Raw genomic sequence first — 18,208 nt, 5'->3', positions numbered from 1 at the left:
GCAAAAATACCGATTAAAACTTTTTGAAGAACATTTCAAATCGCCTCTGCTGACATGATTATTTTTGAATGGTCAGAATGGTCAAAATTACCACAATTTAAGTGTTTAACATCGTTATGTTGATGACTTTTGTGACAAAAACTAAAAGGTTCGCGGCAAGGCTTCTTACTGAAAACGAAAATGTTAAGACATAGGCCTAAGTGCGCCATATGTAGGCCTATCTCAAACATCCCTTGTATAATGACATTGGCCAATGCTGCCTCCTTCTTTGTTTGACTTATTTTGAGCAACTTTTTTTTTTAAAACTAGTATTGATAGTGCGCACAGATTCTAATAAAATACTTCACTATCAGAACGTCTCACTCCGCTATCATTCAACACTGACATGAGCTGTTCTTTCTACGGGAAGAAAAATGCATTGATGACTACACAAGCTGAGAACGAAGTAAAACGCATGGAGGTGCTAAATTAAGGTGCTTCAACAGACACATTGCTGGATTGATAAGAAACCTGATTTCTCTGTAATACTGTCTCCATAAATAACTTTTTTGGTTATACAAAATATTTTAAACTTATCTACATAACCCCATTTAAAAAAAAGACTTAAACGTTTTAGTGGGCGGGGGCGCCAACGGTAAAAGTTTGAGAGAACATTTCAACACTACTCATTTGCCTCGAATGTCTTTCACTATTCATATACGGCCCTCCTCATTTAATTCAATTTTATTAGGCCTGCAATCTTCTTACTTGTAGAAATAGTACAAGATAGACTTAAGGAGAATGAGTTTCGGAAGCTCAGAAATGCTGGAAAATTCTTGGCGATCGGATCTAACTGGGAGAACTTTAAGGGCTCACTGAGACCAATAGATAACTAAGGTAGCTGTATATGTACATTTTCTCCTTTAGGTGGTAATCAAATTTGAATAACGAATTTTAGTAAAGAAATCATACAATTTGTATACGAATTTATTAGTTATGTTAATAATATATATTAATTATTTATATTTCAACCTATTTTTAGATTATTTCGCTACCCCCCCCCTCTAGTATGTTGGCCAAGTTGGTAGGATGGGGTGGTGACGATGGCATCAATCCCCCCCCTCCCGATATACTTTCGAGTGGGGGGGGGCGGTCCAGTTTATTTGTGGAAATCACAGCTTGTTAACAGAATCAATTAAATATCTATATAATTAAAACTTGCTATTGATATTTTAACCTATTTTTATATTATGTCGTTCCCCCGTTAGCCGACTGGGTGGGGGGGGGGGCGAATATATCTACATTTACTGCCCTGCCACCTAAACCCTTTGAGGGGGGGGGGCGTCCTACTTTTAATTAGAAATCATTCTTCTTCTTCTTCTTCATCGTTCTCATTGTTATGTTGGAGTGTTCATATGACTAGACCAATACATGAGATGAACTGCGCAGTGGTTTCCAAATCAGGGAGCTCTCCATACAGTTTTCTTTCTATTGGGGTGATTTGGGGCCAATGTCTTATACGGGCCTCTTGGTAGAGAGAGCAGTTTTGGAGGACGTGGTCGGCATTTTCTGGTGATACTCCACATGGGCAGATTTCATTGAAATCATTGTTTGTAAACAAAATTAGTTGAATTACTATATAATTTTTATATTATGTCGCTACACTTCTGGTATCTTAGTCGATTTGATGAGGTGGGGGGGGGGGTGATTGCTTTTACTGCCCTCCCCACTCTAGCCCTCTATGTTCTAGAAATGTTTAAAAAATATTTCCATTCAAAATAGTAAATTGATTTTTTCAAATATTTTTTATATGTAGGTCTATTTATTATTATTATTATTATATTAAATATTATTTTGTTGAACTAGAACTATGCTCATTTGATCCATTATTTAGATTTATATCCAAATAATAATAAAATATTTGTTTTGATCAGATACGAAAAAAATACTGGGATAGCGTCCGGTTTTGAAGATAAATTTCCGTTCTTCCCGCGGATTCAATGGAAATAATCGTAGAATCACTAGAATGGGTCCAAAAAGGAGAGCAGTTGAGTCTAATGGAACATTGAACGATATTAAAAAAGAAAAAAATCCCGAAGCAGATCACGAACTTTTTTTGCAAGCTTTTGAAAGTAAATTTCAAATATTTTTTTTTAGAATAATTGTTTTACGTAGATTTTCGTTTACTTCGCCGAAAGCGAACAACCTGTTATCGATAACCTGGACTGGAGACAGTGGAGTGGGTCAGCTTTTTGAACTTGCCCTGTGGCCGGCGACGGGACGAGTTATAGATCTATCATCTAGATCTAGATATTTAGAATAGATATATTATTATCTATTTCTAGATTCTAGTTGTAATCTATACTGCCTTTAGAAAATTAGATCTAGATTAGATCAAAACTACATAAAAATTTATAATTTATTAGAGACTAGCAGTGGCTTAGCTAGGGTCAGGGTGGGTGGAGCCGGGAGGGGGGTCCAAATAATGAAATATAGAGCCCCCTTCCTTCCCGGGCCCCGACTTTAGGGGGTCCCCCAAATGAATGTCCCAATTTTTGTTTTTATAGGTCTAGATCTAGACTAGTCTTTCACGACATAATGATCTAGATTCGATTTTTTTAAAACTACCAAATTCAGGAGAGAGTTTATGAGATGAAAGTGAGAAGGGCAGAGGTTTTAATATGGGAGAAATATTGGTTGAGCTTAATCTCTCTCTCTCTCTCTTAGCATGATAAAAAGAATCAAACTGATGTTCCCTAACTTGCAGAACAATATCTTTATTTAGTGTTAGATCAAGGGGTAATGCTATAGACTATAGTATAGATAGATGATAGTCACCAGCGACTAGGAAAGGTTTCATTTCTTATGAAGGCCTAAGTCTAAATTAAAAGAATGAAATCAGGGGCATTCAAGTCTGAGTGTGTTTGCATAAGAAAAGCTTTAATTATGCTGACAAAAATTATTACATTCTTGATTCCTTGCGCCCTCCTTCAATACATATTTGTTTGTTTTATAAAACAACTTCAAACATCAAAAGCCAGAATAAAAAACTTTAAATCTTACAACAGCTATTCAGCAGAGTCAATAGCTCAGCTTTTATATTAGAAACACATTTAATGACTAATTTAACTAATTAGGATGACCTGCCTGAAAAAAAAATCAAAATGTTTTTTGCTAGTGATTGTAGAGGATGCCAAAACAAAGCTTTCATTGCAAACTCTGCAAAGAATTGTCTAAAAGAGGAAAATCTGAATTTTTAGTCAAAATGTGATAGAATATTTTCAGTGTCTGGATAACTTTTAAAGACATTACATATTATGTATAAACAAAACTACTTTTTTTTTCACTGATCCAGCTTTAAGTAAACCATAATCATTAGTCATCATTAGATCTGGTTTTAGTCTAATTTCACTTGTAACAAAAATTCCCATTCTTTTGAATGAATTTTCTGTTGCGCTATTATGGAATGTGGAATACATTGGAAGCATTATGATCATAAAATCATTCCCAAGTGACAAGAATTGCATCATTCTAACATATTCTACAAAAGTTAAAGTTTAAATATTTTGACTAATGTACAAAATGTCTTTTATATAACTTTACGCTGTGTTAAAATTGCTACATTTTGTGTATGTTATGTGCTAGAATGAGTATATTTCTTTATATTTAGGAAAATACACATTTGTCCCTCAAAATAAAAATTTCTAGGTCTGGGAATACACATTTCCCTTTTGGCATGTAGGCATCTCTGATTTAAGTACATTATCTCATAAACTCATCAATGGTCATCATGATGTCGAATGTCAAAATGCAGGTGGGCCCCTCAAAAGGTCAAGCTCCCTGGGTTCGAAATCACTAGCTACATCACTGGAGAGTCTATTCTTCAATCTAAACAAGATTTTACTAGAAGTAGAAGTAAATAGATCTATCTAGATTTTATATCTAGAGTAGAAATAGATCTAGACTCTAGATTCTTTTCTAAATTCTTAAGTAGATTCTCTAGATCTAGACTCTATAATCAGAAATCTATAGTCGTAGTATAGCCAGTAACTTGATTTTATATTACTAATGACTAGTAATAGATTTAGTAACACTGTAACAGTCAGTAACATTATTAGATTATTCTTAGAAGCTAGATTCTAGATCTAGATCTTGTATCATCTAGATCTAGAATGCCTAGATCGGCTAGATTATTGATTTATTCTAGATCTTTTAAGTGTATACTATGTCTATAATTAAAAATAGTAATATCTAGATCTATATATATATTCTAGATCTATAATCAAATTCAAATAATCCTAGACTTAGACCTATTATAAAAATTACTAGTCAACCGGCTGCGTAGAATACGCCACTATTTTGCAGGGCTGGCCTTAGACCGCTGTGGGACCCGCACTAATTCTAGGTGTATAAATTATTAAATTTTAAAACCATTTTATAACTTATAATAGATTTCTCGCGGCCTCATGTCGATTGACCAGGAGCTCCTGGAAATCTCTTGAAATAGCAAAATATATGAAAAAGTCCTGGAAATATCCGGAAATTATTAAAATCTTTTGAAAACTCGTACAAATCTGAAATATATAGAAAAAAATTGTTATTTTGGGGTGTCATTCAATATGGAAAATGCGAATCCTACGTGCGATAAATAAAAAACGGCATTATCACGTAATTGTGGAATCTGGTGAAAGAAGCTCCTCGCGCCTCAAACTAATGAAGAATTACTTGAGGTCAACAATTCTCGTAGATAGATTGAAACATTTATTAATTCTTGCTATTGAGCGTGATCTATGTAGGAAATAAAATTTTTATGATATACTGTATGGGTGAATACAGAGTAGATTACTTGTTCCTCCCCCCCCCCTCTTTTTTTTCCCCGCTAAAACTATGTGAGGTAGAAATAAAAAAAGAGTGATCTTTCTTGGTCACAGCGGTCCGGCCCTTCTATTTTGTGACAGGTTCGTCCGACTTGCAGAAATAAAAGTGATCTTTCCTTTTCTTCTTCTTGTCCAAACCGTTGAGCCATGAAGAGAATTATGTATATAGATAGATATATATCAGATGCTTGTTATACTACTATAGTAAGTAGATAGTCTAGTCTATATAATTAGTTATATAGTAGAGTCATATATAGGCTTACATTTTAGACATACAGTCTATAAAATATAGTATAGCTATACTATAGTTATAGCTTTACTCCTTCACTGCCTTTAGTGTTTAGCTTTAGATTTTTAGATTAGATCTATTAGATCTAGTTCTTAGTTCTATAATTTGAATCTAGAATAATCTAGATCTATATCATTTATATTCTATAAAATTCTACAAATGGAATCTACACTCTACAATCTGGCTAGTCTATATATATACCTCTTAGGCACTATGTATAAATAATAATAAAGTCTAGACAGATCTAGAGACCTACACATCACAATGTCACTAGATCTAGAGTACTCTAGAGACCTACACATAGTCATATGTTCAATAATTAAATATTTACTAGTTATGATTTCTGTTTTAGTTTTACTTGAGTTTTAAATGTCAATGTGCTAATCCATACAGCCTCAAAAGATCTTTTTTCTTTTTAAATTAATTAGAATTTTTTTTTGTTGAACTAGGGACTTTAATCACTTAATTAAATTGAATCAATTAACTTTTATTTTTATATTGTTGTATTAATACATAAAGCATAACTGTAGAAGTATTTATATAAAATGTGCAATGTTTTAAATTTCAGAACCAACTCAAATTTACAGATATTTAAGGACGAGAAGCCTTGTCTTGGTATGTGTATTAATAAACTTGTGATTGTTTTTTTTTATTTTAATGTCAGATTTTTTATTTTTTGTCAAAATTGAGAAATGACAAATTTTAAGACTCAGTCTATCAAAATTTCTCAACCTGGGGAGCACATATCTCTTGGGATAACTCTACAAAAGCACTAGATAACTAGATCTATGTCTCTAATGAAAACACACACATATCTGTCTACTGAACATTAGTAAAAAGTAGATGAAGTACTTGAACACTCTGAACACTTAAATACTCTGAAAGACACAAAGATAAAGGCACATTCCTCGTCCCATATGCTAGGACAAATTTGTACAAATACTCCTTCTTCCCTAGTGCTATTAGAGCATGGAATGGGTTGCCTGAGCTAGCCAGGAAAACCAGTGACTTGGCAGAATGTAAGTCATTGGTTAATATGCATGACTAAATTCATGACGCTTAGGACGTAATCATCTTCTTTTTTGAAGTAACGTCTGTATTATATAAGATAAGAACATCTAAAATCTGTTCTGGCAATATTATTACATTAATCAAATTTATAGATAAAAGTCGAGGAATACCTAGATCTAGGTAATGGAAAAAAACAGAAAAAAAAAATAAAAATTTTTATATTCATTTTAATTAATATTGTTGTTAAAAATGTATTGTTTCGTTACATAAAGATCTTGACTTTAAAAAGTTTTAAAGCTGAAATTTTATGAACTCTTGTTTTTTCTCATTTCAGCCTGTCTTCTTACCAAGGACTCTAACTTATATGAGACATAGAAGATCTGTTTCAAATAGCAAAATGTAAGTATTCATAAAATTGCATGCAAAATTTGTTATATATTCTATTAAATTTAGGATTCATATGTTGTTATATGTAACATAAACTCTTTTCTTCATAAATTAAATGTTTTAAAAAGAATAATTTGCATTTTACAAAGCTTACTCACTCCGTCTGTCTAGGTGGATTCTTAAACACATTTTTTTCTCCCACTTCCCATTCATATTTTGCACAATATTCATAGTCAAAGACAATATATAATATACAATAAATAAATAAATATATACAATAAATAAACCTTACAGTATTGAGAAATATTTAGTGATTGTGTGGTGCTTTCCCTTATATGTTTTTTTTTTATGAAAGTATTTTTCCTATATATTTTTTTTTTATTTTGAATATTGTTTTAAACCAGAAAAACCTTTAAAGTTGATTCCATACTAGGCTCTGTGGAGGCTAAATTAGAAAAGGATGCAGTCCGGAGGAGGTACATCTTGATTTCATTTGTATTGGAAAGATAATCTGACTAACCTGTTATGTCATGTGATGATAATAATTTAAGTTAATTGAGAGGTTTGGAAAAATTTTTAACCTCGTGTATTATTTATTTACATTTTAGGTTAAGACACGAAACTTTACAGTTGTCATTTTCTGGATTTCATATAGCAGATTGTAAGTATATTGGACATAGATTTGAGGTTTCTCTACAAATTTCTAGTTTTAGAGTTAAATTAATATGTAGAGAAAACATTTTTTTTTGGTAAATTTATTATGAAAAACTTTTTTATCCTGTGAAGTTGCAACAGAAGCTGAGTTTGCTGATGTGGAAGTTTTACTTCTAAGAATTTGTCAGAAAAAACGAAAAGTAAGTTTATCTTATTACATTTCTTAATTTGGGACTTGTATAGCTTCATAGCTGACATTTGCATGAGGTTTTCACAGTTTACTTTTTAGGCTACTTTATTTATTTATTTATTACTTTTGTCTTGCGCACCTTTCATGCTTTAATCTCTTTAATATGGATGGGGTGGGCAGACCTGCCTACCGTTACGCAAAATGCGGATTCGTTACGCAAAATCTCCCAAAAATGACCGTCAGTACGCAAATCTGCATTTAACCCGTCGCGTTACGCATTTCGTATCCTTTTTTTTCCCCCTCTCTTGACTAGCTTACGAGCGGTCACGGAGGTCACGCTAAGGCTAAGCCGTCCTGTTGGGGGGGGGGGGGGGACAGAAAAGGTGGGGGAACACATTGTGTCCAGATCTATACGTTGATTGGTTCTTAAAAGCAATTAGATTTAGTCTAGAAAGGAAGAACGCGAGAGTGAGGGAGTGGCGGGTTGGTACCGTCAGTTAGCTGATATACCAACGCGACTTTTTTTTTTTGTAAGTTCATTAGTAGAAATTAATTATGTTGAATCCCTGATTCCCGTATTCATTTGTATAGAAAAAATATTGAAGTGCTATCGATTCAAAACACATTGAGTGACATTGTAGATATCTAGTCTAGATCTGGATTCTAGATCTAGATTCTAGATAACTTGTTATACATAAATAGATCTAGCAATTTTATCTAGATGTAGAATGTAGACCCTAGCTAGAGACACTAGAGTCTAGCTAGTCATTACGTTATGGTCGTTATGTCATGATTCTCTTACATTACTCTACAATCTAGATCCAATTTAGTTGAAGTATGATTTAGATTGACTAGATCTAGATCGATAACATCTACTACCATCTAGTCTAGATCTAGACTAGATTCTTAGTCTTAGTATAGAATAGATCAAGGATGAAGAGTAGACCTAGATCTACGTTTGTAGCGAATCCACGGCATCAGTAACACTCTTAAGCCCAGATCTAGAGTAGATTACATTATATATATATATATATATATATATATATATATGACAAAATAATGGATCGCGTTACGCATTCTGGTGCCAAAATACGCATTTTGACCATCAGCGTTACGCAATTGGACTTTTTTTGGTAGGCAGGTCTGGGTGGGGGAAAGAATGTTGTCAGGGGTTAGATTTTTGTGCTGCCTTATACTGACGAATATTGTGTGAATAAGACCAAAGATTTATTGCCCCTAGGCTCAGAATTGTCATTTGATTGTGATTCTGTGTGTCTTAAAAGGTGAGGAGTGCAGTCAAGTAATTTTCTTTCTCTGCTTTTTCAATTTACAATTTTGTTAAAGAATATGGATGATTATTTAATCATTAGCTTTTCTAGGTAGATTTTGCAACATATCTAGTGCCAGAATGCAGTTGAAAATAATTCGTTTTTTCTTCTTTTTTCTTTTTTAAAGTCTATCATGCTGATCTTTCACTCCCCCCTTTAAAAAACAATAAGTAAATTGACTGTTAACTTTATAGACTGGATTTGAACATAAAAAAACTTCAGGTTTAAGACTGGGCTCTACATTAGAGAATAGGTTCTGTGGTTTGGAAGCTCAATTTTGTAACAACCTCGCCAAATTTTAAAATTCTCTTCTTAACAACATTAATAACAAGCAATAGAAAATAGAATACTTTTTAAAATCAAAGCTTATCTAAGGGTAAATAACCACTAATTACTGCCATTTATCTGAAAAATTACAGGGTTTAGTTCCCTTTCTGTTATATAAAACAAAATTAATTAATCAGTATTATATGATAAACTAACTGTTTAATTTTTGGATTGATTCGTGTATTGTTATTGACTATGAAAAATTATGCAAAATTTAAACTTTATCAGAGTACAGGAAGTGAGACTAAGAACGTGTCAAAACATAAGGGGATTAAATCCAAATATTCATCCACATCTCTCAAGTAGCATTTATTTATTCCTCTTATTTCAAAATCAAACAAAATAATTAATCACCAACAATTAATTAACTAAGTGTTTAATTTTTTTGATTGATTCATGTCTTGTCAGGTTCAATGAATAATTGTGCAAAGTTTTTGATCCGAGAATGGGAAATGGGAGAAATAACATGTTCAAACTTTTTACCAGACAGACAGACTGACAGACAGAGTGAGTTGATATGAGATATTGCTTACTATCTCTTGTATTGTAAAAACACTTGTTGCTGATGTTTTATTTTAGTGTCAAATTATTTAGTATTTAATTAGTTTAAATTAAATAGGTTCTATAAGCTCATGAATTGTGTAATAGTATTTTCTTTTGTATGTTTTCTGTTTTAGGAATCCTGTATACCTATAGTACCAATCACCTTAGCCAAGCTGCGTGTGCCAGTCAACCCAAAGCCTTTAGCTGTCTACCCTGACCAAGTGCTCGAGATTCCCAGCGAAACCTTCACTTACAAAAATGGGCACACAGTCAGGTCACATGTGTTGTTGTTTAAAGTCCAGTGTGCCACCCTTAGAGAAGCAAGCTCCGTTGGAATGAATGGAGACAACCACTCTCCAAGTAAGTAGTTCACTTTGTCTCTTTGTTGGTCTGTCCTTTCAACATTTCAACATAAGGTATAATTCTTATTTCATGGCATTGTTAGTTTCTCATCTAGACTGAGTCTCTTTATTCCCGTCATGCTGTCTTCTTATTTGTTTGTTCTTTGCCTTTCTTCCATCAGCTCATGATGGTTTCCCCAGCTTGTAAGACAGTTTCTGTTATCAACTTTGAATAGAAATCTTATGTGTTCTTTGGCTTTACTTAAGTTGAGGCAGGTTATAAGGATTTGAGGAACTCAGTCAAGGTTTACAATGTTAGTTTAAATTCTGACATTATGATTCTGTAGCCAAGCATTAGCGATGGCACTTCTTGATTTACCGAGTTTCCTTTTTTATTGTATGATATGATCTAAGCCTTATGGAAAGTCTGCTTGTTTTAATTGTATGATATGATCTAAGCCTTATGGAAAGTCTGCTTGTTTTAATTGTAAAAGAGTCTTTGGTACTTCGTTTGGGGCATTAGAAAAAAAGGTTCTACAGCTTCAGTTGGTTGCAAACCATGTTTGTGATTACATTAAATATAATATAAAATTAAAAAGAAATATTCAATGTGTTTGTGTTCTATGGTAGTATTATATGTTGGTTTGCTATTTTAAAGTTATATCTTTTTTTTTTAGGTGAGCCACCAATTAAACGTCGTAGAAATGGTCGAATATCTTCACTGGAAGAAGAAATTTTGACATTCTGTAGAGAGCTGGTAGTGTATGACAAAAATAAAGTCTGTCTACTAACTCAAGGCAAATATGAACTTGGTGTGCAGACCTCCGAGGGGAGTGAGAAGCTCAAATTGAACAAAGTGTGGGAATCCTTCACTGGGAAGGTATTTGAAATTGTGTGTGTGTGTCTTAGCTTCTTAATTTAGACTCCTACATTTCGTTTGAAGTTTGTATGTATAATGTGTGAATTAGACATGTAAGAACCACTAACACACTAATTCTCTTTATTTTCTTGTTAAATCCATTAGCTTCTAATTTGGTATAATGTGATAATGTCGGCTAAGCCCTAGTGCGTTAGAATGCATTAGGATGCTAACAGAAGTTTTTTAAACTTTCCTATTAGAAGAGCTCATAATGTCTTATTTAGAACGAGAGTGTGGAGACTTTTTTTTTTAGTGAAAAACGGATAAGAAATTTTGAAACTTAAATGCCCAAAGTGCCCACCTGGAAAAATGAGTATTTTTTAAATTGTATATTCTAAAGGTAGTAAAAGTTTTAAATAGACCTCTTGTTCTATTTTTAAAAGTTGCTTACTTATTTATTAGTCTTGGATTTTAACTTTTCTTTTTTAGTTACCCTTCTTTGCATAGGTTATGTTAAGGATTTTTAAAACCTAAAATCAGTGCTTTTGGTTTATAGTATGTTTGATACAATTTTTTTTTTTTGTAATAAATACATTTAGATTGGTTTAAAGTTCCTTACCAGTTGTTTCATTTTTTGTTGTTGAGTAAAGCAAAAAGATGAGTCTGCTGATATGGATTTTAGTCTTCAGTTTTACTTGAGATGCTTAAAGTGTTATATTTATTTAGCTAGGAAATAAAAGCAACATAATTTGTTTACTTTCACAGAATGTCAGACCACTAGAGCTTTTCACTGATTTTCCAACTCTCAAGTTCAACTTAGCCTGGATAGACAGTGATGAGAACTGTAAAAAATGTCAGTCTGAGAATGTTTCACAGTCACGTGTTCCTCCCCCACGCAGCGATCTCTTAAACGGAACCTCTGATTTCTCAGCGGCTTTTGAGAAATGTAAGGCTTATCAGAGTGGTGTAATCAAAGGTTTGCCTCTTGTTCTACAGCATCTCATTCATTGTGGTTTGACTGTCACTGAGTTCCAACAAGTCTTGACTGCTTTTTATTTTTGTGTTCAATTGTTCTTGACATTGAAACAAGTCTTAAATGTTTGTATTTACTTTTTGTTGCAGAGGTTTCTGTCAGTTTTCAATCAGATTATTCTTTGTATATGTTCCAGATTTTAGACCAAAATTAAGATCAAATTTATTTATAAGATTACCTGATTTAAAAAATAAAATCCCTTTTTTATCTATAAACACAAGTCTTAGCGCATTCCTTAAATTACAAAAATATGTTTTTTTTGTTTTTTTTTAAATTGTTGATCAAGAAGCTCTTATAGAACAGACAAAAAAAAAGCTTCTACATGAACTAATATTTTTGAAGATAATATAGAACTTTTGAAGTGAGGAATCGTTTTTTTCCAAACTCTACTTCAAACCTCTCCAGCAACAAGAATGTTTTGTTTTCAAAGACATTTGCTACTTTCAAATTTTGACTGTTTTTTTTTTGTTAGATATGTTAATGTTTTGCTAGTAAAAAGAATTTTTTTTAAACCCACGCTTACCAATTGATTCAGCAAATTTTGCAAAAGTAGTCATTTGAAAGAATTTGCTTCATATTGAGATACTTACAACAAAATCTTTTCACATTTTTTATTTCTGTAACATTCTAGAATGTTATTTAAAGTGAAATTTTATTTTGTTCACTTTTAGATCTCACTTAATAGAAATAACAACAAAATAGAATTTCTTTCTCTCTTTTGCTTGCACATTTCAATTGATCAACATTGAAAAGTAAACAAATTTGTTCTAAACATTAGTCACATATTTGATAGTGCTCTTAATAAGCCGTTTTCATGAATAATTAGAAGCCTACAGTCAAATTTGCAAACATTACTAGATCTCAATCATGACTGATAGAATCAAACATTCTACTAAATAAGGTCCTAAAAATGTTGACCACATTACACTACAAAAAAAAATTAGGTTAAAATTGACAGTTAAATTTTTTTATTTTTTCTGTGTCAAATATTGGCGTTTTTTTATTTTCATTGTCTTCTTCAGGGGCCAAATCAGAATACAACGGTGCCAAGTCAAGAGTGGACAGGGACACAGAAGGGCAAATTACACCCAGAAAACGCATGCGTGTGTTTTATCAGTTCACACACAATGACTGCACCCAGCAGGAAACAGAGGCTCGGGATGATCTCCGCTGCCCATGGTGCTGTTTGTCATGCCAGCAGCTGTACAGCTTGTTGAAACATCTTCGCCTGTGTCACTCCCGTTTCAACTTTCTGTTCATTGTATGTACTGCCTTTAGTAAAGTCATGCAGAAACAACAATGTATTTGTATACAAGACTTCAATGTTAAACTAGTTTCTTTTTATTACAGCCACATCCTAAAGGTGCCAGAATAGATGTTTCTTTAAATGAACGCTATGATGGTTCTTATGTAGGCAATCCTCAAGATATTCATTCCCATGTGGGTTATGCATTTAGCAGAAGTACTCCTGTGAGACGAACTCCTATAACACATGTTATAGTTTACAGGTAATCTCTTCATGTAGGCTTCTAATCATAATTCTAACAACACAATTGAAATTCTTGCAGTTCTTTCACATAGTTTTTTTTAATTTTCAGACCTAAGCGTCCTCCCTTTTCATTAGCTGAGTTTCAAGAACTAGAATCAGATAGTATACTAAATAGACAACTTATACAAGGTCACAACAGGTAAATGTTAAAAAAAACAAACTTTTTTTTTAGCAGTGAATATTAAATAGTCCCCTTTTTTTCCCCAAAGAAATCTTTACTTTGTTGGTTCCCCTAGAGAAATCTTTACTTTGTTGGTTCCCCTAGAGAAATCTTTACTTTGTTGGTTCCCCTAGAGAAATCTTTACTTTGTTGGTTCCCCTAGAGAAATCTTTACTTTGTTGGTTCCCCTAGAGAAATTAATTTTTTAAATTTGTGAAACAAAAGGAAGGGATCATGATTATGTTGGCTTCATTGACAAAACTGGAAACGATTATGAAGGTCATATATATATAGGGCCTTTCCCGGTTTGCCTAATGCTGCTTGGCAAACTTTTGAAATTCATGGCTATTTTTTTAAAAACAATTTAATCAACTACATTACCCATTTTAAAAAAAAGTTTGATCTTTAATATGTGCTTACATTGTATCATGCTTCTTTTGAGATCTTATTGCTGCATGTAACTTACTGGTTGGCTACTTCTATGGTTGAACACACCAATCTAAAAAATTGTTGTTCTTTCCTCATATAACATTTGTCTTTCCATAGACTGTACTTTCACACTGGGACCTGTCAGCCTGTACTACCACAAGAGCTGGACACAGAAGGAAGAGAAGAGTCTAAGCCAAGATGGTTGCGACAGAAGACAATCATGGTGAGCTTTGTTACTGTACTTCATGGCTGTGTGCTCCATTGCCAAAAAAAAAAAGATCATACACAAAAATTCATAGAGAAAGATTTTGTTTAAAAAAATTTTTTTTTAGACTAGACTTCATCATCATCATCACTCCTTTGAGTTCCTCATGGAACATAGGGCCTCGACAAAAACACGCCACTCTCCACGGTCTCTTGCTAGCTTTTTGATGGTGTCCCAGCTCTTCCCGGTCTTCTCTGCTTCTTCAAGTACACTGCGTCGTCATGTTCTTTTTGGTCTTCCTCTGCGTCTTGTTCCCTGGGGGTTCCACTCTAAGGCCTGCCTAGCTCTGTTGCTGGTATCTTTTCTAAGGGTGTGACCAATCCATCTCCACTTCCTCTCTAAGATCTGCACTTCTATATTTTTCTGTCCACTCATCTCCCACAGTTTGGTGTTTTCTACTTTGTCATACCAGTGTATTTTTAGGATATTTCTAGACTTGGTTCCTACATTTTGTTGGACCAGATTTGGCATCACTTCTTTATATATTCCAGACCGAATTTAAAATAAATAGCATTTAAATAAATAGACTTTATGATTTAAAAAGAGTTTGCAGATATTTTTGAAATGTTGGCCAAAATCGTAGATTTTGAATCTTGGACCATTTAACTATTTATGGTGCACAAAACCAATGAACCATTATTTTTCTTAAATTACTTCTAACATTAAAATAGTTAACTGTCATTTTTCTTATAATATGCTAATGTAAGTTTGACTAATAAATATTTTGTAAGTGTCAGTGCAGTGTGGTGTGAATGTAGAATAGTGCAAATTTGTGTTAGGAATGGATTTGACATAGAAGAGAGAAAAATAAGGAAAAGGACTGACAGTAAGATAATTTAAACATTTTTTATTTTTAAGTAGCAATAGTATGTTGACTTAATATTAACAGTAATCAAGTTTTTTTGTTTTCCCTGCAGATGATAGATGAGTTCACTGATGTCAACGAGGGTGAAAAGGAACTGATGAAGATGTGGAACTTGCATGTCATGGATAAAGAGTTAGTTGTGTTTTAAAAATAGTTTTGCATGTGTATCCAGTATAGTTTAGAATTATATGTTTGTTTAAGTTGGATTTAAAATTTTGGGACAGGTCTAAATCTGTGATACTCTGAAATTTCGTTGGACCCATTAGTTTCGGCAAAAAAAAGGATATAGATCTCTCCTTGTTAAATCTAGGAGAAATCAAGTTTGGACTGTCGTTAAGATGTTCGTTTGTTTGAAACCTGTCTGCAGATTTTTTTCTAGAACTAAAATAGATTTGATTTCTTTGGAAGCTCTAGATGCCAAGTACAAAAAGAAGAAAAGCTTTTGAAGTTCTCCTAATTAGTGTACAAACAATAGTGCCTTGTAAGCATTTTGTGTGTATTTGTGCAATAAAACATTGAATATAAAGTGTACATATTTTTAAAGAATTCAGCAACCCATTATTTGGGTTGCCATGACACATAATTTTTTTTATTTTCCCTTTTTCTGTCCTCAGTTTAAACTTCATATAGAAGTACTATATATATATAAAAAATAGTTTAAAAAAACAAAACAATTCCTTCTTTATGAAGCTTACGATTGTTTGTTAGAGCGAATATAGTACTCTAGATTTTAACAGAAATGGAACATTATTTACCCCAAAAAAAAATTCTAATGAAAGGTCTGTAGATCTAAACCTAGAAGATGGTGCACAAAATGTTCCAAATTTAGAAGAAGGTGCGCGGAATGTTCCTGAACATTAATTAATTTATTGAATGTAAATACATTTCCAAGAATAAGTCTATTTAAGATAAAGATTGTCTAGGTTTCTTGCCAAATTAAAATTTTTTTTTATACTTTGAAAAATATATAATTTATTGATTTCTCTTTTATAGGTACATTGGTGACTGCATGGTGCCTCAGGCCTGCTTCACTTTTGTGGCTGAGCATGGGGCACAGATCGTTCAGAAAAATTTGTGCCGAAACTTTTTGCTGCACTTGGTGAATCTGTTTGACTTCAGCCTGATACGCCCGGAGATTGTGCAAAGAGCTTACGCCATGCTTGAGACTCTCCGTCATGAATTGGGCTCCCATACAAAAAAACCTGAGACTTGATCTCCATCTGAACTTAGTTTATAGGCAGTCACAGAGAAAACCAAAGTGGACTTTTTTTCCCTGCGCAGAATGTCACAGTTTTTTTGTTCTATGTATATTGCTTGTTAATTGTGAATAACTTAGTTTAAAATTTTTTTATTTTTTTTTTTGGTGGTATTTAGTTTAACCTAATTTTGTAATATACCTAATTAGATAGGAAGTATAAGAGATGGTCTATAGTGAAAAAAGCCTTATGTATTTATCGTCAATCCCATAGTGCCATGTTGAAAAAGATTTTTAATAGAAAATTTATTTAATGTTTACCCTTAGTTATTCCCCCTCTCCCCCCTTTTTTTTGTGTTGCTGCTGTGAGTTCACTTGAATTAAAAAACAACTGTAAAGGAAGACAGTGTGTTTATTTACAGACTATACCAGATGTTTGCTGCGAGAGAGAGAGAGTTCTAGTTCTAGATGTATGAAAGAAGAAAATGTGATCCTGTTGTATTTGTGATGTTATCTTCCAATATTGTGCCTGATTCATTCTCTTGTGATGTTATTCACTAGTGTCTGTGAATAATGTTTTTACAGGCACTCTGGTCTGGAGTAGCTCCACATTTTGTGAATGGAGCTGCTTCATGTATGAGCTCAATTAGTTTGAAGTAGGTCCTACTTGACACATCTGGGTTTTTTGATAGTTTTGAAGTTTGTCCTACTTGATACATGTCTGGGTTTTTGATAGTTTTGAAGTAAGTCCTACTGGACATACCTGGGTTTTTGATAGTTTTGAAGTAGGTCCTACATTACACCTCAAGTGGCTTTGAGTAGTGTATATCTCAAGTTTCCATCATAAGTCTGACATTGTTGACACTATATTAACTTAAATGGCAAGATTTTTAAGTGCATTCCTAATCCTGTCTGTGTGGTATTGTATATACATTGAACACCAAGGGGCTTACAATCAACTGCAAGTCTTCAAAAGTTGAACATATTTTAGAGTTTTTAGACGTCATTTTCTTGTGTTTGAATCTATCACTAGAATTCTATTTTTAGAACAACTGAAAAGATGTATATTATTTAATTAATCAAAATCTTGTGGTTAGGCTCGTGTTGGCAATGTGTCCATGTGTTTATAATTTTTTAAATGTAAAAATGTATAAAATTTTTGCTTTCATTGTTGGAGCATTGTATTTATTGTTACTATGTTGACTATTGAAGCTACATTTTTAAGGCTGGGATGGTCATTCTACTGTTTCTAATTCCTGTCAGCCCAATGGTCAAGTTCAGTTTCTTGTTTGCATGTCAGCAGGATTAGCTCCTATTTATTTACTGTCACATTTTTATTTTGCTCTTATTTCACTATCTATCAGTATATCAGATGTCAAGTTTTATTGCCTATATGGCCCCTGACCATTGCAGTTTTAATACTGCCAGCATTAGTCATTATCTTTATTCTGGGGCCATAGTCACTCAGGCCTATTTATTTCATCAAGTTGTGTGTTGGTTCATTCCTAAGGCAGCACACTGTTGGCCCACCAAGTCATAATGCTGTTATTGTCATCTTGGTGTATTTAGCTCTAATATATTAAGTTACAAAACATTGACTGCATGAATGAGTTATGATTTTATTTTTACAAAGACATTGTCATGCATGTTACTATTAATCTTTTGAAATCATTGTACTTTTTTTTTTTTGTATATCATAGTACTTACTATCTTTTGAAATCATATTAATTGTAATTGAATGTGGGAAAACATGAATTTTGAATTAGTGAGGTTGAGGCCTAGTGAGGTTCAACAAATTGTACAGATTTCACCTGAATGTGTACTTGGACTGAATAAAGGGAAGACTGTGTACACTTAGTTCAAAGTTGTTTTATTGTTCTATGGGAGGTCAGTATAGACATTAATGATCTGAATATTTGATGATGTT

The 18,208-nt window shown here is 32.9% G+C and overlaps 1 protein-coding gene across 2 annotated transcripts; it reads left to right on the top strand.

Moving 5' to 3' along the window:
* Nucleotides 1–1,951: 1,951 nt before the first annotated feature.
* LOC106056280 (polycomb protein suz12-like) lies at nt 1,952–18,138 on the top strand. 2 transcript variants are annotated; one of them, XM_013212943.2, is made up of 15 exons: nt 1,952–2,111; nt 5,714–5,760; nt 6,491–6,555; nt 6,948–7,019; nt 7,152–7,204; nt 7,330–7,397; nt 9,720–9,945; nt 10,604–10,806; nt 11,551–11,731; nt 12,841–13,079; nt 13,169–13,326; nt 13,417–13,506; nt 14,074–14,179; nt 15,139–15,218; nt 16,080–18,138. In XM_013212943.2, exons 1-15 carry the CDS (start codon nt 2,006–2,008, stop codon nt 16,297–16,299), a joined length of 1,914 nt encoding a protein of 637 aa, XP_013068397.2. In that variant the 5' UTR covers nt 1,952–2,005; the 3' UTR covers nt 16,300–18,138. The 2 variants fall into 2 exon arrangements, with proteins under 2 accessions (XP_013068397.2, XP_013068396.2); XM_013212942.2 differs by having other exon boundaries at nt 11,551–11,761.
* Nucleotides 18,139–18,208: the final 70 nt, after the last annotated feature.

The sequence above is a fragment of the Biomphalaria glabrata genome, chromosome 2 (assembly GCF_947242115.1).
Source record: "Biomphalaria glabrata chromosome 2, xgBioGlab47.1, whole genome shotgun sequence".
NCBI lineage: Eukaryota > Metazoa > Mollusca > Gastropoda > Planorbidae > Biomphalaria > Biomphalaria glabrata.
This window is presented reverse-complemented; position numbering and strand designations above follow the sequence as displayed.

Excerpts from the sequence above, each read along its gene's own strand:
- LOC106056280 (XM_013212942.2), top strand. The coding sequence starts at position 2,006 with ATGGGTCCAAAAAGGAGAGCAGTTGAGTCTAATGGAACATTGAACGAT. Across the intron at positions 7,205-7,329 it reads TGGATTTCATATAGCAGATT|TTGCAACAGAAGCTGAGTTT; the intron begins GTAAGTATATTG and ends TATCCTGTGAAG. Across the intron at positions 15,219-16,079 it reads TTGCATGTCATGGATAAAGA|GTACATTGGTGACTGCATGG; the intron begins GTTAGTTGTGTT and ends TCTCTTTTATAG.